Source organism: Ranitomeya variabilis, chromosome 1, assembly GCF_051348905.1.
Source record: "Ranitomeya variabilis isolate aRanVar5 chromosome 1, aRanVar5.hap1, whole genome shotgun sequence".
In the NCBI taxonomy this organism is placed as follows: Eukaryota; Metazoa; Chordata; class Amphibia; order Anura; family Dendrobatidae; genus Ranitomeya; species Ranitomeya variabilis.
Window position 1 is genome coordinate 723,273,183 of NC_135232.1, and position 21,858 is coordinate 723,295,040.

Genomic DNA, 21,858 nt, shown 5'->3' on the forward strand with positions numbered 1-21,858 from the left:
CCACTGGGATCATAACAAGATACATTCTTTTGATTGCCTGTTATTACATTTTATTGCAATGTAGCAGTGACCAAAAAAAACATAATTCTGGCATTTTGACTTTTTCTAGTTACGCCAGTTAGCGATCAGGTTAATCCTTTTTTAATCCTTGATAGATTGGTATCGCTGTGCTCAGAACTGCCCAAATGTGAATGCTTGCTTTTTTTTTTGTTTTATTTTGAATGGGGCGAAAGAGGGGTGATTTGAAATGTAATATTTTTTAAAACTTTTTTTTTTTTTTTTTTTTTTTTTTAAACTTTTGGCATGCTTCACTAGCCTCCATGGGAGATGGAAGCTGCCATAACCCTATCGTCTCTGCTACATACAGGCAATGATCAGATCGCCTGTATGTAGCAGAATTGCTCACTTGCTATGAGCGCTGACCACTGGGCGGTGTTCATAGCAACCCTTCAGTGACAACAATAGAGGCCTGCTGGAGACCTCTGGTTGTCATGCCAACCCATGGGCGACCCACGGTCATGTGACACGGGTGCCAATGGGCGGGATTTCCGGGGCACTTGCCGTAAGTGCGTGTTAAATGCTGCTGTCATAGTTAATACAGATATATATGTAAATGACCACATTAAATATTTCTGATTGCTTATGCTTAAAGTAGGGTCAGCTGCCTGCATAGCAATTTATACAGTCACCACTAGAGGGAGCTCCCTTAATATTAATTTATACAGTCACTACCAGAGGGAGTCCCTGTAGTTTATACAGTCACCACCAGAGTAAGCTGCCTGTACAGCAATTTATACAGTCACCACTGGAGGGAGCTCCATGCATAGTTATACAATCATCACTAGAGGGAGTTCCATGCATAGCAATTCAGAGAGAGGTACCTACCCAAGGATTTATACTGTCACCACTAGAGGGAGCACCCTGCATATAGATTTATAGTCACCACTAGAGGGCACGCCCTGCATATTGATTTATAGTCACCACTAGAGGGAGCTCCCTGCATATAGATCTATAGTCACCACTAGAGGGAGCTCTCTGTATAGGGATTTATATAAATTGCCACTAGAGGGAGCTCCCTGCACAGTACAGTAATTTATAGTCACAACTAGAGGAAGCTGCATGCATAGAGATTTATACAATCACCACTAGAGGGATTTCCAGGCATTGTAATTCAGAGAGATGTCCCTGCTTATGGATTTATGCATTCTCCTCTACAGGGAGAGTCCTGCATTGAGATTTATATAGTCACCACTAGAGAGTGCACCCTGCATAGTAATTTATACAGTCACCACTAGAAGGAGCTCCCTGCATAAAGACTATAGTCACCACTAGAGAGAACTTCCTGTATAGGGATTTATATAATCGCCAATAGAGGGAGGTGCCTGTATAATAATTTATACAGTCACCACTAGAGGGAGCTCCCTGCATTGGATTTGATGCCAGTTAGAGCTCAGCTACTGGACCACATATGACAATGGGGTGGAGTTAAATGATTAACCATTACCAAGGGCAACCAGCACAAGTTTTTTAGCAGCTAAGGCTATCAAACAACGTCATGATTAGAGAGACCCCAGGACATGACAAAACATTGAATAAGTTTCTTACGACACAAACAAAATAAGACGTGAGGAGGTTTCATTTGCAATGTGATGATTTAATAGTTGTATTATAGTCGCTCACACAAAGCTTTGCACAATACAATCTGCTTCTTCCACAGACCTCCCCAGCCCAGTCGGTCATCATGCATCGTAAAAGCAGCCACAAGCAGCCGCCGAGTTCTCCTTTATTATTAAAATTCTCTGGTTTTACAAGTTGATGCAACTCAGTCTATAAATCCCTTCACTTAAAGGGACGTGAACACGTGTAAAATACGGAATAGACATCTCATATATAGAATGCTCTTCATCTCTTACCAAAAATCTTTACATTCTCAATAAATATCCAATAGAAATTCCCTTATTAAAAAATAATAAAATAGAGACAATACGGACCATCCCCTTCACACAGGGTACGCCGATTGTGTACATGCGGCAAAGCGAACGCACAGAAAGAAGAGTCCTGGACATCACCGGAGACGAAGGAGCCATTGTATTGCTTACTGAGAAGCTCAGACCCGGCAGCGACTACGAAACAGTGGAGTTCACCTTTAAGACACTAAGTGCTAGTGACTCCAGGATGTGGGGTGTCGTATGTGACATCATCCAGGATGATATAAATGAGAATAAAGAAACTAGTGATACAAGGGGACCCTAAAAAATAGATTCTGGGGGCAGTAGGCCTCGTGGGTGTCCATGCAACTCTGCAGGGGGAATCACCCGTGTCCTCATTCTCAGAGATCACATTACTGCAACTGCCCCAGACTTGGGGTTAAAGCTCTGTAGGATAGTTACTTGCTCTCTGGTATCAGTTATTACATTACAGTCACCTCTCCTCAGTAATGGCTGATAACAGGGAATAATAAATTGTAGTCTCCTGTCCTATGGTCACCTCCCCCAATAAAGGCTGATAACAGGGAGTAATAGATTGTAGCCTCCTGTCCTACAGTCACCTCCTCCAGTAATAGCTGATACCAGGGAGTAAGGCTGCCGTCACACTAGCAGTATTTGGTCAGTATTTTACATCAGTATTTGGAAGCCAAAACCAGGAGTGGGTGATAAATGCAGAAGTGGTGCATATGTTTCTATTATACTTTCCCTCTAATTGTTCCACTCCTGGTTTTGGCTTACAAATACTGATGTAAAATACTGACCAAATACTGCTAGTGTGACGGCAGCCTAATAGATTGTAGTCACCTGTCCTTTAGTAGCCTTCTGCAGTAATAGCTGATAACAGGTAACAATACATTTTAGCATAATCTTATTGCGATCACAGCAGCTGTAAAGTGAAACTCTCTTCTTTTTTTTTGCGTCCTCTGCTGACATCTAGTGGTCGAATGGAGAATTGTGACATTTCTTTCCTGTATTGATTTTTTTTTTTTTAAATTAGACTGGAAAACAATGAAGTTCCCTTCTGATAACCAATTCCCTTTAATGATCCCAGATTCATGCTGTATTCCCAAGAATCCCCCACCTGGTGTTTAACAGCAGCAGGAATTCCCAGGTAGTAATAATTTTGGTAACTAAGATATCATCTGAGTGCTGTGTGCTATACGCCGACAATGGAGGAGATGGAGAATTCATTTTTCCGCCTCCTCCGCAGCTGTGCTCCGATCTGCTCTGTGCGAGAGACTCGGAGCACAGACCCATGACACTCGGCTCCTGCTCACAGCAAAGTAGGAGCCGAGGGTAATTAGCATATTGCATCCGATGCCATACGCTAGTGTGACCCCGGCCTTAGAAGACAAAACATATGAAGATGTCAGATACAAGGTAAAACACGATAAATTGATGGTTCGCCGCCACCGGCTTCTGCCAGACAAATGAATGACTGAAATCATTGCTGCTGCGCCAATAGGCGGGAGCTCAGGGATCCTAAAAGGGGTGATAAGACCTGAGCCCCCAGTCCCACCGCAACAAGAGCTTTCTAGAAAACAGGGGCCCCACGTTTAGATTGTTCCACGTGACCCCCTTTCTTCTTCGTAGCGCTCAATGGAGGGTTATAGCTCCACGTACCTTACACGATTAATATCATCATTGCAAGACGCAAAGTATTAAAAAGGCGCCAAAAAGTGCGCCAAAGTTGTAAAAATAAAGTCTATGGAGGAGACGGACGTTTCCACCTAAAAAGAGTCACTTTGTTAAGACTTTGCTTTAATAGCACCCTCTAGTCATATCCAAAGTTGCATTCACGATCTGTCTAGTGTCCAGTTAGTAGAGAGCAGTGCATTTTGGGAGATAAGAGTAAAGCTGGTCTGATAGGTGAGCGTAGATACTAGCGAACGCAGCTCTGGATGTGACTGGAGAGCATAGTTACTAGCGAACGCAGCTTTGAATGTGATTGGAGTATAAGAGGACAGGAGTCTGGAAGTGAAGCCAAGTATCTCCATGTGGTCTGTAGACTCCAGAACAGAGGAGACAATGATCCCGGGGATGGAGGGAGATGCTTCCTTCTCTGCATTCTCCTACAAGGACACTAACATCACTTTTTCCATTCTGAAAGGCTGAAACCAGAAAACAATAGCTTTACAGCTGTATCATTGTATTGACTGACCATTACTTTAATAATAGTATACATCATCTATATGAGACGGCCTGAGCTGAAGTGTCCGATGGTCACATACCGCGCCACTGTCAGACAACCCGCAGCCATTAACAACGCCGAAGCTAAAACGGGACAAAAAATGGCACAAGTACAAAACAAGAAAATGTGACTTCAACACCAGCTCCGGCCTGTCCTGCACTGCCTAACTCCAGCTCCGGCCTGTCCAGCAGCGCCTAACACCAGCCACAGCCAGTCCTTGCTCTGCTTTAGCCCACCCTGCTCCACCACATCTTGCTAAACTTTGGCCCACCCTGCTGCAATATCTTGCTCCACTTTGGCCCACCCTGCTGCAATATCTTGCTCCACTTTGGCCCACCCTGCTCCGCCCCGACTTGCTCTGCTTCAACCCACCTTTCACCGTCCTCATCTTGCTCCGCTTTGGCATACTCTGCTCCACCCCTGTCTTGCTCCGCTTTGGCCCACTCTGTTCCACCTAGTCTTGCTCAACTTTGGCCCACTCTGTTCCAACTAGTCTTGCTCCACTTTGGCCCACTCTGCTCTGCCTAATCTTGCTCCACTTTGACCCACTCTGCTCCACTGTCTTGCTCCGCTTTGGTCCACCCTGCCCCATCTCGTCCTCCTCTGGCCCAGCTCGTCCATGCCAGACTTGGCCCCTCCTGCACTGACAGCCATCTGCAGGCAGTTGTGTGGTTTACTAAAAACCTCCACGTAGTCCAGGTCCACTTTGGCCCGTCCTGCTCTGCCTAGTCTTGCTCCGCTTTGGCCCACCGTGCTCCACGTAGTCCTGCTCTGCTCTGGCCCACCCTGTTCCGCTTTGGCCCACCCTGCTCCAAGTATTCCTGCTTTGCTTTGGCCCACCCTGCTCCGCCTAGTCTTGCTCTGCTTTGGCCCACCCTGATCCGCCTAGTCTTGCTCCACTTTGGCCCGCCGTGCTCCGTATCGTCCTCCTCTAGCCCAGCTCGTCCATGCCAGACTTTGCATTGGCTCCTCCTTCAACAGCAGCCATTTGCAGGCAGTTGTGTGGTTTCATAGAGAAGCAAGTGACGGGAAAAGAATCTGTGTCCTGCCGACCACCGCAGTTGTGTATGGAGTAAACAGCGCCCCCTCTACTCCTCTAATAGAACTTCATGATGCCTGAAATCAGCTTCCATCCCATACTGTATAAAATCAGATCACATTATAATAAAATATTCTCACGCTCTCCCAAATATATTCAATATCAAGTCATTAACAATTTCAAAACCTCTGCTTGCTGTCATCTGATATCTGATAAACACTCATAGCTTAAAGGGACACAGTATAAAAACTGCACCTCTAATGATATCATCGCTTCCTCCGTTCTGCAGAAACTCTAGTTTAATCAGTTATGCTAATTAGGATGTTTGGTGCCTCCTGGGTGTGGCCCAGAGGCTCAGTCCACTGCTCCGCCCACTGGTTTTGCATGTCCCGCCTCTTTCACTGGCGAATGACAGCACTGCTTTAACTGGAGTGAGCAGTCTGCAGAGAAAGCTCAGGCATGCTGTCAATCATCACTGAGGGGGCGGGACATGCAAAATAAGCAACACCAGGAGTGCACCGTGCAGCCTATGTGGCATATTTGATGCAGTATGCCATTCACTAACAGCAAACAGAAATTAAGACACAAAGGGTCCACCAATTCATCATTGTGGGTTTTTCTTTAGCCACTATTTTTTTTTTTTGCACCAAGTTATTACAAATGGGGCACAAGGTTCATTAATTTTGCATACAAAATGCTAAAAGTGACAAAATTGCTACAAAAACAAGGGCGAGGATTTTGAAGCATTTTTGAAAAGTCACAATTGAATATCTGGCTGAAAACATCTAAAAAACAAAAATAACGAACATTAAAAAAAAGCAAAATGGGTGAAAGCACATAAAATAGACAGGAAAAAAACGGAGCAAATCAAAAACAGACGAAAAACACCCAAATTTAGAGAGAAAGCAGGCGCAATTGCAATGAAGAATTGGCCACGTGCCTACGAGAAACAAGGTTCATAGACGCAAGTTCAGACTGAGCTGCCAATGAGCAGCAGGTACTATATAATCGTATAATTTCTAATTTCTCACCTAAGAATCTACAATTTCTATAAAAAAATATATTATTTTCCGCACAGATTTCCGCTCTTCTTTTTGTACACATCATCTGTATAAAACTACAAAGATTAAAAACCATGCAGAAACCTCGCCGAGACCACAGTAAAGGAGTCTGGTCTTGAGTCGCCCCCTAGAAAGATAAAGAAAGCTGCGTGGCACCAAAGAGCGACTATACTATACATGTCTCTAGCATACAAGAGGAGGGCGCGTGACCCCAAAAAAGCAAACAGGTGCAGACATTCGCTTCTATAACGCTAATTAGGTTCCCCCCACCACCACCAATACTTTTGGGGCGATCAGAAGCCCAACACATCCAATGCAGTAATGCACCCGACAATGACCAATCTTATATTAATTATGCTTTTTCTTTGCATAGCAGAAAGTTCTGGATCCCCTCCTCCACCACAAGTCCTGTTTTTATTTTTCTCACTATATCTGCTTGCTGTCAGTGAGAAAAAAAATTCCTGACCTTTAATTGCACACATATTAGTTGTCCCCAAAAAGGAAGAAAAAAGGTAAAAGTTGCAAATCCATTTCCCAGACAGAATCGCCGGCCGATAGGTCTAGGCGTGCAATGCCGCCATCGGCTCTAGTAGGAGCAATCATTGAGGACAGCAGCCGCGTGAGCAGAACGAGTTTTCGGCCTCTGACTGGCTGTTCCCGCTCACTGACAGCAAGCAGAGATCTTTAGTTTTGGGGGAGTTTGCAATTCTAATATGAAGTTGCAGAACATGAAGGTTTTCTCCTGGTAACAGATGCCTTTCGTTCAGAAGTGTCTGTGTCAAAGAAAATGTGAGACCCAGCACTCAAAAGTCACATGACCAGGCAAGCTGCACCCCGTAACTGTCCACCCAACCCTCCAATATGGCGGTTGTCAGAAAGGTGCAGAATAAAAAAAGTGCGAAATGCAAAATACGTTCCCTTTTTTACGACCGGACTGAAGTCACAAAAAAGCGCAAAGCGCAGACTAACCCCTCTCTCCCCCATCAATAACAAAATGGCGTTTTGGAAAATACTACGACTGGGGTGCGAAAACGACAGGACGCACAGACAGGACAGGCGTTCTATGCGAAGCCTAAAGAGGTGGACTAAAAACATGAACAATGGGACAAAATGCACGAGGGGGGCTCGCAGGACGCGCCGAGCACTCGCTGGGTGAGTGGCCGATGCTCCCACATCTTCACCTGCTACAGTACAAAAGCTTCAAGTCTGATTCATGTATAAAAAGAGGCGGGATCGGGCGACGTCCTGCACCCCAACAATAAAGCCCCCTTTAACTAGTGCAGTAAACTCACAGTGGAAACTCTCCGGACCATAAAAACCTTCAGCGCCAGAAACCTCCAGAATGGTTGGGTTTCTCACACTCGTTACTTTGGCTTCTAAAACCAAATGCACATTTCCCAGAAAGCAATTAAAAAAAGAAATAAATATTGCTCCCCTGTGGTTGTCTGGGGGATGAAGCTGAACTGCATCCGAGTGTGTTCCCACAATCACCGTCAGCGGCACAAAGAGCGCCAAGTGCCGAAAATGAGCTAGAATCTGGGCCCTACTTGAAATGAAGGACTAGGACAAGCCGAGAGCAAAGGGTTAAAGACAGTGCCCCCTGTGAGGGAAAGATATTAAAACCACAAGTCTCAGCATGCCCCTAGCTCACAGGTTGCATAGGCCTGCTGTATCATTTACACACATAAAAGCACCCCCGGGTGACCGCTCGGTCTCGGCAGGCAAGTCAAACCTTTCTGGGGTAAATGGCAGCCTTCCCAGGAGCCGTGGGGTTAATTAAGGCGAGATTTGCGATTGTTTGCAACAGCCCTTAAACTCCTCAGGAAAATGGAAAGGAGGATATTCCCAGCACCGCTCTCCAGAGCTTCTATGCCAAAGTTATCACACCCCCACCCCACTCCCATAAGCCCCTGCAGCACCAATTGGTTCTTATTAAATGGCTAATTGCTTGCAAGCCCACGAGTGGCGTTCTGCGGCCCAGCGCCCGCCGCATCCCGGACTCTTGGGAGGTCTCTAGTCCGTGAACTGGAAGATCGTGTCAGGGTTATTGCTGTCGCTTTGGCTGGCCGGCTGCACAGTCTTTGTCGGAGAGGTTTTACCGTGGGAGTGGGAGGAGTGGGAGCTCTCGCTGGAGCTGCTCCGCGTCTCTGTACTTGTGCTGGTCTTTTTCATCTTCCGGCGCTTGGCCAGAGGGGCCTTGTCCACGTTCTGGAGGAGGAAACCTTCCCGCTTGTACTTGTTGAAGGCCTGGGGAGACAAACTAGTTTATCAGCTTTATGACATTAGCAAGTCCGGGCCCGCAGAGTATGCAGGCAGGCGGACGGCCGACAAGCAGAGTGCTTCCCCCTGGAGAATAGCACTGGGCTGTACTAAAACCTGCCGACCCGTCACCATATATATTGTTTTACTCTTCATTCCCCAATCCTACTGTACCCCTAAACCGCCCATAGTCGGGACTATATGACCCCGATCCAACCTTTGCTCTGAAATGTTGCCGTTTTTAGAAAGGGCAAATATCCCGTTATCTGTCAATGAAACCCCCTCGAGAGGAAACAATCTTACATGAAATGTGGCTTTGACATGAGTGTGCACCGACGCTCCGGCTGAGCCCAGGATATCCGGGGTCATCAGAGGGTTGGAAGATAACTGGCTGCCATTTTGAAGCCACTCATTATATCTCAGGGTCGACATCTTGATTCTCTTATTCGGGTCTACAGTAAGAAGCCCTGAGGAGAGAAAAGAAAAAGTGAAGAACTATCAGCAGCATCCATCTGGTGCCAAACGACAATTCCCCAAAAGCCAATGACGGCTGTGTAGTTTCGCAACAGTTATATGCAGTAGTAGCAGTGGCGCCCCCTGGAGGCAGCAGTTATTTCATGTTACACGGTTAAATACCTCGGACTCCAGCCCTCAGCCACGATGGGGGAAGTAATTCTGCCAATGCAATGACCCATCCCATCCTGACACCCAGCGATGTAATGCTGGGGTGCACTATGGGGGCTGATTCATTTACATGCAGTGTCTGTGATATCCGTCAATGCCCCATCACCATTCAGACTTTGATAAGATGGACATAGGGGGCTAATACTTAATCCGAGCTGCAGCATCCTGATGCTTGTGCCGGCGGGTTCAGCTCTGCAATTTGGAGGCAGAAAGTAGCCGGATTTGTACCTTGGATTAAATCCTTCGCCTCCTGAGACACATTTTTCCAGCTTTCGCCTTCGAAAGAGAAGTCGCCTTGCTTTATTTTCTTCATGATGTCCTCTGCGCTGGTGCACATCAGGGTCTTCTCGTGACACTGGAAAGGTACCTGACCCGACAGCATCGTATACTGCGAGGAAGAATTCTTTACAATTATCAGAGCATTTCCTATTAAAAGTGGCTGCAGATGAGGGGTGCACAAACTTTCTAGGGGCTGCCTGAGGAGGCCTACAATAAAGTTTTTCTAAAAAGTTTATTACAAATTTACTCCACATTCTATGAAAGCTCATTATTGACCCAATGTCAAGGGCCGCAAAATACCCCAATATCAGTGGTCGCAAAGTCTCCTCCATTACCAGTGCCCCGCGGGATGGCCCCCATAAAGTTACTGTCAAGTTTTCCTTCCACTTACTAAAATCACCCCCAGACTCCAGAGGTCACATGACTCATCATAGCCGTTGGCGTTCAGCAGCTCCGGTGCGGCGTAATGCAGAGTGAAGCAGGGGGTTTTAAGCGGCTGATTATCTGGTGGCTTTAACCGAGCAAATCCAAAATCTATGATTTTTATTTCTGAATTATCGCTTTCATCTGTAAATAGGAAATTCTGGAGACAAAAGAAAAATAAATAAATCCAAATCAGTATTAACAATAGGAAACGCAAGACATCAAGAAATATTTGGTACATGATGAGAGTTGTAGTGGGCAGTGTTTTTTAATCAGAGGAGGACTACGACCCCTCTGGGCCCTGCCTACTAAAGGCCGCCACGCACTTCCCCTTAGCGCCACCTGTGTTATTAACTTTGTCACTAGGGGACAGCATAACTACTAAAATATACTGGGCTAATCATTGTGCACAGATCCTTACACTTATGTTTAGCGGATGTCTCAGTACCAGCCCAGCACAGTAGACCCTGCAGGGAGGATGGCACCCGGTGGAGGATAGTGCTGCCAAGTACCGTGTCCCAATCTCAGCATCTAAGAACCACTGCTCTTTTGCTTCCCCCCCTTCCCAAACCGCCCACCTGACCCTTTTATCTCCACATTAGCTGCCCCCCCCCACTCAAAAGGGAAATCTTCTGTCTTCCACTTCCATTGCCCACAGTCCTCTTACCATCTTTTGTGCCCCTCATACCTTTTGTCATCTATGGACCTTACACCCCTCACCCTAACCTATCTTCTGAGACATTGCCATCTTTTATTTTCTAGGACTTCTACTCTCATCTTAAAACGCCTGAGACTTTCAGACCCCAAAACCACATGCAAAACGCAGCCGCCAATTCCTTGAAATGAATGGAGAATGAGGTAGTCAGGAACTGATCTATGCTGGCAGCTAACTTTTGTATTCAGTAGAGGGTCGCAAGAATCAATCTTACTGGAGGTCCCATCCCTTGCACCCCTCGTTCTGATATAATCCATATAAATGAATATTCATGGTTGGACCGTACCTCTGGTTTCAGGTCGCGGTGTACGACCCCCACGTCGTGCATGTGGCTGACAGCGGACACCAGCTTGCGCATGATATGGCTGGCTTCGGACTCACTGAATGATTTCTTCTTCTTGATTCGCTCAAACAATTCTCCTCCTTTCAGTAATTCCATCACGAGAAAGGTGTGAAGCTGCGAAAATGTACAGAAAAAGTGAGAAAAACACAAAACACACTGCGGAGGAAAGTATCACAAGTTGCTGATCGCAGGAACAAAGAACTTAAAATATGAAAGGGTTGAGAAGATGACGGTAGGACAGATGACTATTGTCCATTAATCCTTGTTATCAGCCATTTTAATGTTCCCAATATAGATGTTTCTAATTAATTTCTTGCAGTAATATCAGTAGGTGACAATATTCACTCACCTGGTCATGATATATGTCATGTAACTTCACTATATTCGGATGACCCTCACACAACCTCATCGCTGCTATTTCTTTCTGGGTATTACTCTCCATTCTACATAGAGAAAGACAAAGAAGCACAAAATGTTCTAATGTGATTAATAGACACAACAACCAAGAGCAAAGACATATTATCTGTCTGCCTTTAAACAAGTTTCCTTAAGATTATGTAATCCTGCACTGAACCAGAGTTACATCCTGAGATATACTACAGAGCTGCACTCACTATTCTGCCGGTGCAGTCACTGTGTACATACATTACATTACTGATCCTGAGTTACATCCTGTATTATACTCCAGAGCTGCACTCACTATTCTGCTGGTGCAGTCACTGTGTACATACATTACTGATCCTGTACTGACCCTGAGCTACATCCTGTAGTTACATCCTGTATTATACTCCAGAGCTGCACTCACTATTCTGCTGGTGCAGTCACTGTGTACATACATTACATTACTGATCCTGTACTGATCCTGAGCTACATCCTGTATTATACTCCAGAGCTGCACTCACTATTCTGCTGGTGCAGTCACTGTGTACATACATTGCATTACTGATCCTGAGTTACATCCTGTATTATACTCCAGAGCTGCACTCACTATGCAGCTGGTGCAGTCACTGTGTACATACATTACATTACTGATCCTGTACTGATCCTGAGCTACATCCTGTATTATACCCCAGAGCTGCACTCACTATTCTGCTGGTGCAGTCACTGTGTACATACACTACTGGTTTTCGGCAGTAGTGAATGATGAGCTGTTACTATGTATAATTGGAATTTCATGTCACTACATATAGGCTTTGATACATTCTGTTACCTCCTCCCACAGTCATAGAAACATCTTGGATTATGCCCCCTCCCATCAACTCAGGCCTAACCTATGAGTGTGCAGTATGGCGCGGCCCCCCAGGGGCGATCGAGCCACGTACCGCTTGCTAATAATTTTCACCGCGTACTCTTGGTTGTTCTTTTTGTGCAAACACTTTCTACAGATGGAGAAACTGCCTTCTCCCAGCGGCTTCTCCTTCAGATCGAGCTCGTAGTGCTGATAAAAGGGGGAGTCCTGCCAGGAAATCAATGGCACGCAGTAAATAAGTTAGAACTTAACAAAAAATATTGGAATGTGAATTCCAGATAATAAAGAAATAAGCAAAGAGGCCGCAAGAAGGAAACATCAGAGGAAGGAGAAATGTGCTGCTGTGGGGGATGTCAGACAGATATCCAAGACTTCTTGTACTGCGGCGATGTGCACCCTATAACATGACATAACTGGGTACATGGCTGGCATCTGTTGGTATCACTCCAACTGTTGTAAAACTACAACTCCCAGCATTCATTGGCAGCTATAGGCTGTCAGTGCCTGATGGGTGATGTAATTACACAACAGCCGAAGTGCCGCAGGTTCATGATCCCCTATAGTGAGCCAACCCCTTTAAAGCAAGGGCAGCTGGCAAGGGGAAGCATTATGATTAATATTATGGAAGCTGGGAGTAAGGGGGGCACTGTAGCTTATGGGGGCCCCTCATCAGGCAGTAGCGGGATAAGACGAACACTAGGGCCGCAGTGTGACAGTCGCTATGAGTGATGGTGGCTCGCCCTGTGAAAGCTTAGCTGCAGATTCCAACTTTGATGAAAATCAGATTATGTCATGCAATCAACAAATGACATCAAACTCCATTTCCGGTTCAGAAAGAGGTTCTGCCGCTGCTGAGGTGTCTGCTCTGGTACCTTCATCATGGCACTCCTCGCAATGTTTGTGACTCCCGGTCGCTCCGATCCCAAGTGATACTGTACAGTGTCTGCAATGGCAGCATTCGGCTTAAACAGGATGGATGGAGCAACAAAAGAGTATCCCTGCGAAAAAAACACACACATACAATAATCAGAGTATACTAATATGAATATAGCGAGCATACACAATATGGGGGAGGCAGGAGCCCAGGGATGCGGAGCGCACTCTGTAATCATCACATGGGCAAACATGGCACAGATGTTAAAAATAAAAAGGATAAAAATACATTGCAGCTGTTCCTGCACTTGTGAAAACGTTCAGATGTCTCCAAAGGCGCCAAATACTGAGGAAATACAGAGCAACAAAGCTTCTAATTAAGCGACAGATCCATCCAGATCTCATGCCAAGGTGCAAGCATCCGAGACATGTCACCTCAACCGCAATTTACCCCTAGACAGCAAAGAAGGAGCTGGAGTATTACCTCCATGTATCATGATGAAGCGGAGCCCCCCCAGTGCCTCACTGTACTGCTCAGTGTCCACGAGAAGGCAGAGCTCTATAGAAAAACCTCCTAAAAGGATCTCATTATTATCATCAGAGCATTACAATACTGATCCGGAGTTACATCCTGTATTATACCCCAGAGCTGCACTCACTATTCTGCTGGTGCATTCACTGTGTACATACATTACTGATCCTGAGTTACATCCTGCATTATACTCCAGAGCTGCACTCGCTATTCTGCTGGTGCAGTCACTGTATACATACATTACATTACTGATCCTGAGTTACATCCTGCATTATACCCCAGAGCTGCACTCACTATTCTACTGGTGCAGTCACTGTGTACATACATTACATTACTGATCCGGAGATACATCCTGTATTATCCTCCAGAGCTGCACTCACTATTCTGCTGGTGCATTCACTGTGTACATACATTACATTACTGATCCGTAGTTACATCTTGTATTATCCTCCAGAGCTGCACTCACTATTCTGCTGGTGCATTCACTGTGTACATACATTACATTACTGATCCGGAGTTACATCTTGTATTATCCTCCAGAGCTGCACTCACTATTCTGCTGGTGCATTCACTGTGTACATACATTACATTACTGATCCGGAGTTACATCTTGTATTATACTCCAGAGCTGCACTCACTATTCTGCTGGTGCATTCACTGTGTACATACATTACATTACTGATCCGGAGTTACAGCTTATATTATCCTCCAGAGCTGCACTCACTATTCTGCTGGTGCATTCACTGTGTACATACATTACATTACTGATCCGGAGTTACATCTTATATTATCCTCCAGAGCTGCACTCACTATTCTGCTGGTGCATTCACTGTGTACATACATTACATTACTGATCCGGAGTTACATCTTGTATTATCCTCCAGAGCTGCACTCACTATTCTGCTGGTGCAGTCACTGAGTACTTACATTACATTACTGATCCTACGTTGCATCCCCTGCTTGTTCACTGTCTGTAGAGTTTTCCGTTGACATGTACATTCTGGGTGGTCTCACCTGATGGAGACACCACTACCTGCTACCTGCAGAGCCTCAGATGATACGTTGTGGCTGCCCGCTGTCGCTGCTCACATACTAAAAGTCTTGCAGAACTGCAGTTTCTTCCATGTAGGCATCTCCACCATGTGTACGGTAACCTACTCTTAGGGGTAGAACATCTTGGAGTATACACTACACTGCTCCTTGTCTTCAATTTGATATAACATCAAATTGAAGGACTCCACTGTCTCTGACATCACATTAGGAGATGGCAGCTTAGGGTGCTAATATAATAATGCTGGAATGCCCTTGTGTAATGTCCGATCCATACAGTAACCAGAGACTTATCAGGTATTATATGGGGCATGCACTGCTGGATGCTGTGCCCGCTGTCCGAACGTCTCGTTCTGCAGCTCATTACAACGGATCCCCGACAAGTGACTCGGCAAAACACATTGTATAATCGGAGGATTAGCTCCACGGGTCAAGACTCCCCCAGGGAAAAAAGTCGGCAGCCGTGCCAGGCACAAGACTCAGTTACCTGAAATATCCGGTCGGCGTTCATGGGCAGAGCGGCTGGGGAGTACGTAGGATCCATCTCTGTAAACTCTTCTGCAAAATTCCCCACGTCTAGCTCATCCTTGATCACCGGCTTAAATGGAGCAGGCACTTTCTTTGCTGCCAAATCCTCCCAATCCAGGGTCTGAAATATAAGAAGGGCAGCAATATTTAAAGCAGGCCATAGCTCCCTGATATTTATCATCCGGAGACATAAGTAGTATGGACCCTCCTGATGGCAGATGTGGGAAAATGAGGATCGAGAAGTTGGATTTCAATAAGTAGAGTCATTTTATTCTCTAGGGAGATAATCTGCAGACATCGGAGTCCAGAGGAAGGGGAGAATGGATCTGGATGGAGAGGTGGTGAAAGAGGAGTCTGGGGTAAAGGGAACAAAAAAGTCCAGTGGAAGACAAAGTAACGCTACAGAGGAGTCCGGACTGGAAACAGCGGAATCCAGGAAGGATGGTGTGGTGACATGGGGGTCCATGAGCCATGTGAGCCAAGAGCCCGGGGGGGAACGGAGAGCCAAGAGCCCGGGGGGGGAACGGAGAGCCAAGAGCCCGGGGGGGAACGGAGAGCCAAGAGCCCGGGGGGGGAACGGAGAGCCAAGAGCCCGGGGGGGAACGGAGAGCCAAGAGCCCGGGGGGGAACGGAGAGCCAAGAGCCCGGGGGGGAACGGAGAGCCAAGAGCCCGGGGTGGAACGGAGAGCCAAGAGCCCGGGGGGGAACGGAGAGCCAAGAGCCCGGGGGGGAACGGAGAGCCAAGAGCCCGGGGGGGAACGGAGAGCCAAGAGCCCGGGGGGGAACGGAGAGCCAAGAGCCCAGGGGGAACGGAGAGCCAAGAGCCCAGGGGGAAATGGAGCATGTCACATAAGTCCGTAGAGGAAAGGGGAGGAAATGTGATTGAAGGGTTGCAGAGAATTTTGGCAGTGGCTTTCTCCTCTTTTCCTAAAAAATGCACATGCAAAATATATGTTAGGTAAAGGTTGGGTTAAATGCTAATCAGCCGAGCCAGTATCCAGCCGAAGAACGAAGAATCATTAACGGAATATACCAAATATACAAAGGATAAAATCACTAAAGCTAGTAAATCAGAAATGCAGGGAAATAAATGAGCAGCCTGCAGTATCTGCTTCCCCCTATATTAGTAGGGTAATAACATGCAGAGGGGGGGGGGGGGGGGGGAATGCAGCTTCAGTTTCTCTCCTAATGTGTCTGTCAGCGCAGACATCGGATCAGTAGAGCTGAACAGTGAAAAACTCACCTGGAAAAATGGATGTTTCCTTATTTCATCGCAGCCACCGGGACCGCAGCCGAGCCGCTTGTTGGGGTCTTTCATCAGCAGACCTCTGATGAGATCTTTCACCAGCTCACTCATCTCTGGTGGGTAGGGTGGGTCGCTTTTTAATATTCTCCTGCAAAAATACAGATCTCTATTTGTGCTTTAATTCCATCATTAAAAGAAATATTACTAAAGTGACATAAAAAAAAGTCAGTGATCTAAGTGAAAAAAGCAGCACAGAGGATGGCAGGAGCAGGGTCACTATCAGCATATAATATTGCAAGAGAGGAGAGTGCTGTTCTTCTAGAAGGACACAGAGTTACTTAGAAAAAAGAACAAGGTCCCCTAGCAGAGAACAGTATTTCAGGAGAGGCGTATGCAGATTTTTTTTTAGGATATTTTTTGCCTTCGGTCATTGGCAAAAGTCAAATGTGTTGTCATATTCCAGCAGTACGGGACGTACTTTGAAATTTCTGCTTGTGAATTTTTCTCCCCGTCTACAGTGAATGGCGACGCTCCTGTCAGCAGCTCATACATCAGGACGCCCAAACTCCACCAGTCGACAGCCTGAAACACGATAATGGCAGAAAGTCTTATCCCAAAACAGAAAACCAAGGCAAATGTTATATAATGAAAGATTAATCCTCACAAGTAATGAAAGCGTCTACTATAATAGTCTAAGGCTACTTTCACATTTGCGGTTAAGTCCGCAGCGTATTGTCCGCAGCGTATTGTCCGTAACCGCAAACGCATGCAAAAACGCATGCAAACGTCTGATAACGCAGCATTTTTTATCCGCATCAGATTACACATGATGGTAAAAAAAACGCAGCGTTTGCATGCGTTTTTACATATGTTTTCTCTTTTTATGCGCATGCATTTGATATTTCCAGGAGGGTGTGTCTTTAATGGGCATGTCTAAATCAGTTCCTGGATATGTGCAGTCCGAAGTACGCAAGCGCATCAAACGCATGCGTACGCAAAGACATGTGAACGCATGCGTTCCCATAGACTGTAATGCGTTTTTTTTGCCGCATTCCTAGCGCTAACAATCGCATACGTTTCTAGGCGGCAAATTGACGCCTCTAAAATTACTAAATGTAGCGTTTACCGCGCCAAGCCACAGATGACGAAACGACGCATGCATCGTCAAACGCGGCAAAACGCAACCAATCGCATACACATGCGTCCCTAATGTTAAAGATAGGAAAACACAACGCATGCGGAAAATTGCAGCACAAACGTGGCAGACACAACCGCAAATGTGAAACCGGCCTAATACTCCGAGTCGGCTATCTATCACCAGAGATCAGCGGTGACATCACTGAGAATGCCTCCTATCCATCACCAGAGATAAGCGGTGACATCACTGAGAATGCCCCCTATCCATCACTAGAGATCAGCGGTGACATCACTGAGAATGCCTCCTATCCATCACCAGAGATAAGCGGTGACATCACTGAGAATGCCCCCTATCCATCACTAGAGATCAGCGGTGACATCACTGAGAATGCCTCCTATCCATCACTAGAGATCAGCGGTGACATCACTGAGAATGCCTCCTATCCATCACTAGAGATCAGCGGTGACATCACTGAGAATGCCTCCTATCCATCACTAGAGATCAGCGGTGACATCACTGAGAATGCCTCCTATCCATCACTAGAGATCAGCGGTGACATCACGGAGAATTCCTCCTATCCATCACTAGAGATCAGCGGTGACATCACTGAGAATGTCTCCTATCCATCACTAGAGATCAGCGGTGACATCACTGAGAATGCCTCCTATCCATCACTAGAGATCAGCGGTGACATCATTATATAGGATATATAGATCCCGGTACCTTGTTGTGTCCAGAATCCCCTCCTCGTACGATCTCCGGCGCCATATATTCGATGGTCCCACAGAAGGAATAGGCTCGTTCATTCTAAGAATAAAGAAATTGATCATTTGATGTAGAATAAAAGACACAAGATATTACAGATATTTGGGGTTGGGGTGGATAGCACAGTGAGGCTCTGCGATCCTTCATGCTCACATCGCCATACACAATATTGTATATATACAGTACATATGTACATATAGTAATATGGCATAATCATACTGCAGCTGTCACGGTGTCAGCTCCAGCTGGGGGATGATTTACTTCTGCTCTTGTATACAGGTTACCACCCGCCGATACATTCCCAGTTATGATTGCAGGGATTATCGAGGTGAATGTGCTGCATTAATCCCTCACCTGCAATATCCTGACAGAAGAGGATTACAGCATCAGAGACCAGGACAAAGGACTTAAAAACAATAATACTGATCTTCACTTTTTGGGATCTTTTTCCATCCCAAGACACATCTCGTACCGTGGGAAAAAGAGAATGTAGTGGCATCCCCCTTCTCCCACCACCTATCTACATTACATATCTAGATGCAATTTATGGAGGCTGTGGGGAAATGTAACTACAGCAGGCATTCAATATGCACTACAATATAAAAGGGATCAGCGGTGACATCTCTGATCTCTAGTGATGGATGGGAGGCATTCTCAGTGATGTCACCTCTGATCTCTAGTGATGGATAGGAGACATTCTCAGTGGTGACATCACTGAGAATGCCTCCTATCCATCACTAGAGATCAGCGGTGACATCACTGAGAATGCCTCCTATGCATCACTAGAGATCAGCGGTGACATCACTGAGAATGCCTCCTATGCATCACTAGAGATCAGCGGTGACATCACTGAGAATGCCCCCTATCCATCACTAGAGATCAGCGGTGACATCACTGAGAATGCCTCCTATGCATCACTAGAGATCAGCGGTGACATCACTGAGAATGCCTCCTATGCATCACTAGAGATCAGCGGTGACATCACTGAGAATGCCTCCTATCCATCACTAGAGATCAGCGGTGACATCACTGAGAATGCCTCCTATCCATCACTAGAGAAATGTAGTTTTAAACCCTAGACGGCCGTGTAAGTCACTTACCTCATCTGATAGAAACTCCTTACTGAGACCGAAGTCCGTTAGAACCACGTGGCCGCTGGAGTCCAGGAGGATATTTTCGAGTTTGATATCCCGGTATATTATCCCCAGCTGAAAGTAAAGCAGATTCTCATTTCTGTGATGTGTCCGATGACAGCGGAGGACTGGACAGAGAAGGAGCTGCAGATTATTCAGGCATCTGGCACATAAACAGCGATAAATCCTCCAGAGAAGAATGTACACAGCACCACTGGGAATCTCTCCTGTCCTGAAAGTTTGCTATAATGTATCAGGAGTAATGTAAACTGCTCTAAAAAATAAAGGGAACACTTAAACAACACAATGTAACTCCAAGTCAAAGACACTTCTATGAAATGAACCTGTCCAGTTATGAAGCAACGCCGATTGTAAATCAATTTCTCCTGCTGTTGTGCAAATGGAACAGGCAACAGGTAGAAATGATCGGCAATTAGCAAGATAACACCGATAAAGGGGTGGTTCTGCAGGGGGTGACCACAGACCATTTCTCTGTTCTCACCCTTTTTGGCTGTTGTTTTGATCACTTTTGCATTTTGTCATTGCTCTCACCCCTAAAAATAGTATGAGGCAGTGTCTACAACCCAAATTTGTGGCTCAGGTAGTGCAGTTCATCCAGGATGGCACATCAATGCGAGCTGTGGCAAGAACTGTAGCTGTGTCTGTCTGCACAGTGTCCAAAGCATGGAGGAGCTACCAGGAGACGTGGAGGGGGCCAGAGGAAGGCAACAACCCAGCAGCAGGACTGCTACCTCCTCCTTTCTGCAAGGAGGAACAGTGCCAGAGTGCTGCAATATGACCTCCAGCAGGCCACTAACATCCATGTGTCTGCTCAAACTGTCAGAAAGTCTCCATTCCTGATATTGATAATCATGGACGAACTGTTGTCGGCTCCTGGATTGGTCTCCATGAGGGTGGGTGGGGAAGGGTTGGGGAGGAGTTATTTACTTGTAAATGTAAAATGAGTATGGATATATGACATGTGATACTTTTTTATGTTTTTGTGTTCAATAAAAATTTATCTGATTTAAAAAAAAGAAACAGGCTCCATTAGGGTGGTATGAGGGCCCGACATACACAAGTGGGTGTTGTGCTTACAGTCAACATTGTGCAGGGCGAATGGCATTTACCAGAGAACACCAAGATTGGCAGATTCAACATTGGCGCCCTTCGCTTTTCACGGATGAGAGCAGGCTCACACTGAGCACATGTGACAGACGTGACTGAGTCTGGAAACGACGTGGAGAACATTCTGCTGCCTGAAACATCCTGCAGTATGACCGGTTTGGCAGTGGGTCAGTAATGGTGTGAGGAGGCATTTCTTTGGAAGGCCACACAGCCCTCCATGTGCTCGCCAGAGGTACCCTGACTGCCATTAGGTACCGGGATGAGGTCCTCAGACCCATTTTGAGACCATATGCTGATGCCCTGGGTTCCTTGTAATGCATGACAAATGGCTGAAGTGTGTCAGCAGTTTCAGCATGATAAAGTCATTGAAGCTTTGGACTGGCCTGCCCATTCCCCAGACCTCAATCCAATCGAGCACATCTGGGATATCCTGTCTCGTTCCATCCACGAACGCCAAGTTGCACCACAGACTGTCCAGGAGTTGACTGCTGCTTTAATCCAGGTCTTGGAGGAGATCCCTCAGGAGACCATCTGCCGCCTCATCAGGACCATGCCCAGGCATTGTAGAGAGATCATACAGGCGCGTGGAAGCCACACACACTACTGAGCATCATTACCTTATCTTGAGGCATTTCCAGTGTAGTTGGATCAGTCTGTAATTTGATTTTGAGTATCATTCCAAATCCAGACCTCCATGGGATATTAATTTTCATTTACATTGATCATTTTTATGTTTTAATGTTCTCAACACATTCCACTATGGAATGAATAAAGATTTGCAACTGGAATATGTCATTTAGTGATATCTAGGATATGGGATTTTAGTGTTCACTATATTTTTTGAGCAGTGTATATCTGGTGCACAGAGGATTGTCCAGACTGGATACAACTGTAACAAACCCTCAACTGTTAAAGTATTATGTTATAACAGCTGTTCAATCTCTACACAGACAAGATCCTGTTCATATACAGCAAGCATATATAGAACTAAAAACACAAAGTATAGTCGAAAGTTGCAGAACTTTTCATTACGCAACGATTAAGCTTTAACATACAATCGGAGCCCCTCTTTAATGCTTATGTTACACTGATCTGCGCCCTGGAGCTGTAGTAACGAAACAATCCCGGGTCGTGTTCCCGTCCTCCATTTCTCCTTCACATTTCATTCCTGGTTGCATTGTTTAGACTATATCCATCCAGCGCAAGAGATAAAGCTACAGAAAGAAGGGTGGCG

General features: G+C 45.9%; 2 protein-coding genes across 3 annotated transcripts in view; one reads left to right on the forward strand and one right to left on the reverse strand.

Annotated features, from left to right (window-relative positions):
- The window catches only part of LOC143798623 (protein kinase C theta type-like), a 1,028,586-nt gene that overhangs the window by 814,657 nt on the left and 192,071 nt on the right, over window positions 1–21,858 (forward strand). The gene's annotated exons all lie outside the window — the stretch shown is intronic.
- The window catches only part of RPS6KA5 (ribosomal protein S6 kinase A5), a 35,837-nt gene continuing 20,716 nt past the window's right edge, over window positions 6,738–21,858 (reverse strand). For both annotated transcript variants that reach the window (XM_077267687.1, XM_077267692.1), the window contains exons 5-17: window positions 19,464–19,571; window positions 18,322–18,405; window positions 16,939–17,042; window positions 16,458–16,608; window positions 15,174–15,335; window positions 13,104–13,229; window positions 12,305–12,438; window positions 11,332–11,425; window positions 10,926–11,096; window positions 9,893–10,084; window positions 9,451–9,610; window positions 8,842–9,005; window positions 6,738–8,526 (exon numbers count right to left, since the gene is read on the reverse strand). In XM_077267687.1, coding sequence (XP_077123802.1) covers window positions 8,293–8,526; window positions 8,842–9,005; window positions 9,451–9,610; window positions 9,893–10,084; window positions 10,926–11,096; window positions 11,332–11,425; window positions 12,305–12,438; window positions 13,104–13,229; window positions 15,174–15,335; window positions 16,458–16,608; window positions 16,939–17,042; window positions 18,322–18,405; window positions 19,464–19,571 — 1,884 coding nt within the window. In that variant the 3' untranslated portion in view covers window positions 6,738–8,292. The remainder of the gene's footprint in view (window positions 8,527–8,841; window positions 9,006–9,450; window positions 9,611–9,892; window positions 10,085–10,925; window positions 11,097–11,331; window positions 11,426–12,304; window positions 12,439–13,103; window positions 13,230–15,173; window positions 15,336–16,457; window positions 16,609–16,938; window positions 17,043–18,321; window positions 18,406–19,463; window positions 19,572–21,858) is intronic.